The 6,452-nt window shown below is 31.4% G+C and overlaps 1 protein-coding gene across 1 annotated transcript; it reads right to left on the bottom strand.

Moving 5' to 3' along the window:
* Window positions 1–768: 768 nt before the first annotated feature.
* On the bottom strand, window positions 769–6,452 carry LOC124365210. The gene is made up of 6 exons (XM_046821168.1): window positions 6,269–6,452; window positions 5,164–5,284; window positions 2,654–2,803; window positions 1,617–1,687; window positions 1,077–1,209; window positions 769–925 (listed from the first exon to the last, which is right to left on the bottom strand). The coding sequence occupies exons 1-6, from the start codon at window positions 6,392–6,394 to the stop codon at window positions 864–866; spliced, it is 663 nt and encodes a 220-aa protein (XP_046677124.1). The 5' UTR covers window positions 6,395–6,452; the 3' UTR covers window positions 769–863.

Here is a 6,452-nt window from a genome sequence, read left to right as displayed (position 1 = left end):
TTGTAAATGAGCGCCACATAGATCTGAGAGTTGCAACTGGGTAGTCTTTGATCGCAACAGAACTAAATTTGAATTGGGGACGAACTATATCGTATTAACGGTAGTTATTAAACTATAACGTTATTGACATCAGGATTCTCGGTAAAGCTTTGCTGTTTTCACTGGTTTCTATGCAGTAATATACAACTGATATTTAATCTTTGTGGAATTTCAACCAATAAGTTTCATTTCTTTTTTTTTTGTTTTTGATAATATGTGCATGTAATACTTTACACAGATTCACGCATTATTACAACAGTGCTGGTGGACATTCCATAACGACAACATTGGTTAATCATAAGCTATAATATATTTACAATAATATTCTAACTTTTACGTATTCTGTAGCAATGTTTTCCTTTATACTATATATGAAATTGCCATTCTCCATCTAAGGACTATTCTAATTGTAGTATATTATAAATAGAGTTGATATAGCAGGATAAAAAATGTACTTCGACAGCATGTACGATCATGATCGTGAAATGTTCGATCGTGCTTATCTTTCCTATCAAATTTAGAACCCGAAAATGCTAAGATTAAAATCAAACTAACTACCTATAACTAATTTACCTAATCTGAATTGTTCAACAAGACGGTTTGTGAGTTAAGTTATAATAAGTTGTATCAGTCTTTCGTTTGTAAATCAGATTCGAGACATTTCCTTCGCACCAGGCATCGACATGAATCAGGTATTTATTATCCTAAAAGAATTAAGTGATGTTTGTATTACTGCTCACCAAATTTATTGCAACAAAATTGTACAATATATTGGTGCAATTGTATTGAGGTAAAATTCAACAATATCTCAGCTGTGACAGTAGTTAACTTGTAGTTTGTTCTGTGTAGTAACTCCAAAGCACAACGACTGAGAATAAATTTACACCTGCAACAATAAACTGGTCATTTTCACTTTTGGTAAGTCATCAAATTCACGTTGTACTATGGTAACAAGTGCTATGGAAACTCATCCTGGAATCAAAAAATTATCAATAATAAATACATTTTTATCTTTATTTAAATATTGTCATACTCACTAAAAAGAACAGCCATCAATATAACAGCTACTTTGTTCTCCAAGTATATAGCTACCAATAAGGAGCTTATTGCTTGTACAATGGTAATCATGAAAAACACGATGGTGCATATCTTTATCATCCAATTTAGAACCTGAAAATGTCAACATAAATAGTAAAACTATTGAAAGCATTAAATGATATTTACAGAATATGTAAGGAATTTGTACTTAAAAAAGTCCTTCTTAATATCTTTAGACCGCAGTAGATTGATTTTGGGAACCAATAATGTTGATTTTAGCAATAAAATATTTACGAAAGTAACATGACGATTTACAAATTATTCCTCGCCCAGCAGTATAAATTTCAGTTTAATCAAATTTATGACGTATAATAACTAGTGAGTTTCTATAAAAAATATGTCATAAGCTTCTGTTTAGTTATTGTATAGCGTAATACACATGAGAAGTAATGCTCATTACGCTATTTGTAAATACCCACACTATACCCATACTATTCTTAATATTTATGGAATTTTACTGGTAAAAATAAAAAACTCACAATGAATGTGTCCACCAGGATGCATACTCCCACAATGCACTTAATGGTATTAAATATCAGAACACAGAACACTGAAACATTATAAATATGTATCAAATTTAAATGGTGAATTTTAGGCACTAAACAATTATTGTCAATAAACTTGTTCCTACTGAAATTAGATTTTTGTAATTCAGACTCTAGTTATAAATCAATTTGCCATTTTCAAGGAATAATTATAGGCTATAGTTTCAGATTTTAAATAAAAATTTTAAAATTATTCAACTTAAATGCACTTTCAATAAATCAATAAACTCAAGTTACGTCTTATATAGCCAAAAACTAAGGTGCAAAATTGGCACCGTTATTTACCCAAAAAAATGGGTAAGAAAATAATACCAAATAATCCAAATTCATGGTTGACAAAGCAGTATCAGTTATCAAGTTTTAATAGGTTTTTTTTTATTTTTCATGCTAAAAATGCCCATATAATTCATTAACTTAAAAAAATAAGTTTTAAGTTTTGAAAATATTGTGTCGTTTGTTAAAACTTGACAAATATATGTAAATTTGTTACTCTTTAGAACATAATATCGTGTCAACTTGACAATGACAAGGCCATATCACATGTTCACCTTTGATAAAACAATATTAGCTGATATGAAAGGTTGATATGAAAATATTAATAGTAAAGCTACGTATGGTTGTTGCAGTTCTCATAAAATTTTATCCGTTATGCTTTTGACCACAATATCAGCTTTTACTATTGGGAAGAACGTAAAGACACATCTCAGATAGTTGTAAATTATGACATTGAAAAGTCTAGCTTACCATTAATATTCTCATAAAAGCAACGTTTACTGAGAAAATATGCAACTTTCTTGGCTCTAGGGTAATCAGAAACCATAATAAGTAAGCAATCAATTATTCTTCTCCGAAAACGAAATCTAATTAAACGAAGGGTATTAATAGGGCTATCCAACAATCAACAACTTCTTAAGACTCCTCTGGTTTCCTATCCATCTAGATAAATGTATAATCAATCGTGTATAGTTTACCAGAACGTTGATACCATGTTAAGTGTTGATTAGCTGCCTCATGTAGCAAATCTGGGGTGGCAACCACTGAGATAATGCTGTATCTGGACCTCTTTGATGTCATTGACATTTTTGACGACGAAGGTGCAATTCTTCTTTCTTTAGATTGACCTGAAACAAAAACACCAAAAGTTATATCAATGAAAGCCGATAGAATATTTTTTATCACTTGCTTTTAAACTGTCTAACACGCATCAAGTAATTTCTTATGTAATTATTTCAATATTAAAAGGCTATTCCTATAGTCAATAAACTCTTTCAAAATCTCTTAATCAATGGCATCTGGTTTATCTTAATATGAAGTAAAGAAAGGTTATGCCTGTATTAAGTTTGCAGTTAATCACCTTTGGAGAAGAAAATTTTGAATTCACTCAAATAAATGTCAACAGATTCTAATATTTTCTGTAATAGCAAACTAACTAGCATTTTTAAAACATACGAGGTCCGACAATAAAGTAATGAGACTGATTTTCCTTGCAAGTTGTGGCAGGCTTACATAGATACAATATCTTTAACCTTGATCTATAAGCTGCTTCTACTCCAAGCGGCACATCGATGTAACTGCCAGTTTGAGATGTGCTGTAATAAGTTAACTGTGTTTGTGTCTCTCGTCACGGAAATGGAACCGCATAATATTGCGCAACGGTATGCCATTTCTTTTTGCGTTACAATGAATGAAAACGCAACGACAACATATGGTAAGCTTCAGAGGGCTTTTAGAGAGGAGTTTTATGTTAAGAGCTCAAGTTTTTCGATGGCACAAAATGTTTAGTGAGGCAGAACAAATTTTTAAGATGAAGACTGCAGTGGACGACCATTAACCTCATGGCCGAATGTCAACTTCACCAGGGTGCGTGAACTCGTACGATCTTATCGAAGATGGTCCGTGAAAATGATTGCAGAAGAACTGAACATCAATCGATAAACGGTTCGACTAGTAATAACTTTGTAAAAGAGTTCTTGCGTGTCCGTACCAACATTGCTGATAATTGGACTCTGCATCACGATAATTTCACATCATTTTCTACCCTGTAAGTAAAGCAATTTTTAACCTCAAAACAAATTTCAGTACTACCACAGCCACCTTACTCACCAGATATCGCTCCGTGCTACTTTTTTTAATTTCAAGAGTCAAAACGGCAGTGAAGGGACACCATTTTCAAACAACTCAAATGTCCAAAAAAAGCCATGTCCATTACAGAAGATGAGTTCTAGAAATGTTACCATCAATCGCAGGAGCGCTGGAAAAATTGTGTGCAATCAGGAGGAAACTACTTTGAAGGAGACAACACTAAACGTGACTTTAACGATAAGCAAAATTTGTTTTCAAATCAGTCTCACCTTAAATACCTAATATCTAGTTTGAAGATTTGATTAAATTAATACTAATGATATATTATACTTTTGCATGACTTCAATAGCAAACACAATATTCATAATTTGTCTAATATCCCAAGTTTCAAGTCCAAAGGATCTTACTATCAGGAGTTATTAAAAAGTTAGGCGGATGGGTGAACAGATAGACGGACTGCTCTGTGGCCTAAATTCCAAATTAAACAGGTTTTTTCCTCTGATAAAAAGGAAATTGTGTACTATAAATCACACTGAAACAGAAGGACCACCCTTTAGATCCTTAAAATTAGTATGATTTTTTCATATACCATGAGAAACCTATGTACCAAGTTTTAAAATCTAAGAATATTATTTCATGATATATCGCACAGACGGACAGACAGGCAGGTAGACAGACTGCAATTGAACCTTTTTACATAAAAATCAATAGCATGCTTTCTCAAACCAACAGCAAACCATGTATTAAGTTTCAAATCTTTAGGATACTAAGAGCTATCACTTAATGAACAGATAAGCAAGCGGATAACGACACGATCTCAAGAAGGGCCTATCTGGCCCTTAATAATAATAAAATTTAATTCCTAAACCTGATAAATACAGTATTGTATAATATTTTTAACATCCTAAATTTATATAACTTTATTTTTGTTTAATATCCCTATAATAAATGGCGGTTAATTCAGTATAAATAAATATAAGTAATAATTACCACCCACTTTTTGCCAAAATATTTACTGTTTCATAGATAATTTAAGAAGGTCACGCAACATCACTATTAAAAATTCAGATAGCTTCTAGCGTTTTAGCATATCCCATTTTACAGCTTTTACTCCTGTGTAGAAAGCACAAAAGTAATTTTACCAATAACATATATTTTTGCTAATTTTTCTTATGTTGGTTATCATAATTATTTCTTTATGATTCAATTTGGTGTTTTTCGGTCATTCATACTTTTTAAACATTTTTGTACATTTTTAGGTTTTTGTATTTATTATATGAGTTATACTTATTTTAGACTTCATTTGTATATAACATCCAGAAATACGATAGAAAATAAGTTGTAAATGCTTTACGTGTTACACGTACAGATAAATAATAAGTGTAAATTCGGTGCATACCAGCGGTATCTTCAGCTTGTGTGGTCTCACTTTCAACATGAAACACATGGTAATCTCTAAGTTCATTTTGCCATTTCTTCACAATAATCATCAAAATCACATTGAAAACAATGCTAATTATCTGGAACACATAATGTAGAGTAGAAATAATGCAATAATTAATTTTGTAGCTTTAATATTATTTATCTTCCAACGCAACATATTTATATTATTTTGTGAACTAACATCCCAGGTTTTTTTAATAAACCTTTACAATTTTTAAAAGTTTGCTTTTTAAGTGTTAACACTCATGGTTTTCTATTAAACATTGTGGTGTTATCCTCAAAGAACAATGAGCAGTGCCTAACTTTACTCATCCATTAAGTTATAGAACGTAAAAACTTAAAGACATTTCACTGAAGAAGCACAAATATAAAGAAACGTGGCTGTAACAAATCCAATATTTTTTCATACAGTATTAAAAATAATGTGGTATAATCTCAAAATTTATTACTTTTAGTCATGAAAGAATTATATTTAAGTAAAGTTGGATTTAAGATTGCGAAACTATAAACAAAATTAATAGAAACCTATTAAAGCCTGTATTTAAGGAGCATGTAGTTTAAATCCTTGCCAGTAATATTCACCATAACTTGCATGTACAAGATAATTCTAACACGTTTTTTCCTCGTGGTTTTTCCTCTATCATCAAAAACAGTAGATGAAGAGTACAGGAGAGCTACCTGTCTATAAATTTAGTTTTTGAAGATGGATGATTAGGAGGTATTTTAGGATTCAGATAGTTTGTTATCGTTATTTAAGGACTCATCTTTGAGGATTGAAATGTACTGTCTTCTTCAGGTGTGAAAATCCTTAATACGTTAAAAAACTTAAAGAAGCGGAAACGGATTGCCTCTCAAAGATTTAAATTATCAGGTATAATTTATAATAACAACTGGTATACAAATGGCATGAAGTCCAGACTAGAGAGATCTAACCGAAGCGATGCCACTTGTGCATATGGTGTAAAAGTGGTGTTATTTTTTTTTGTAACATATAAAGATGGCAAACGTACGAAATTCTACCAACCTACTTGTTACGTTTTTAAACAGAATGTCACACTTACAACAATGTAGAAACCAACAATAATAGTACACGTGCGTAGTGAAACATAGCCGCAGTTTGATATGGTGAATGTTGCAAGGAAATCGCCAAATCTTGAGTCGATTAAGGTGGTTCTAGTACTGGACATTGTACTCAAAAGTACATGTAGCTTATTATAAAAAGGTTTCTTCTTTACATGGACCAAT

The sequence above is a fragment of the Homalodisca vitripennis genome, chromosome 6 (genome assembly GCF_021130785.1).
Source record: "Homalodisca vitripennis isolate AUS2020 chromosome 6, UT_GWSS_2.1, whole genome shotgun sequence".
NCBI lineage: Eukaryota > Metazoa > Arthropoda > Insecta > Hemiptera > Cicadellidae > Homalodisca > Homalodisca vitripennis.
This window is presented reverse-complemented; position numbering and strand designations above follow the sequence as displayed.

What these genes read in the sequence shown, in the direction of transcription:
- LOC124365210 (XM_046821168.1), bottom strand. Translation starts at nt 6,394, where the DNA reads ATGTCCAGTACTAGAACCACCTTAATCGACTCAAGATTTGGCGATTTC. An exon ending in AACATGGTATCAACGTTCTG is followed by an intron (nt 1,688 to 2,653) that starts GTAAACTATACA and finishes ATAATGTTTCAG; the next exon opens with TGTTCTGTGTTCTGATATTT. An exon ending in TCCTGGTGGACACATTCATT is followed by an intron (nt 1,210 to 1,616) that starts GTGAGTTTTTTA and finishes TGACATTTTCAG; the next exon opens with GTTCTAAATTGGATGATAAA.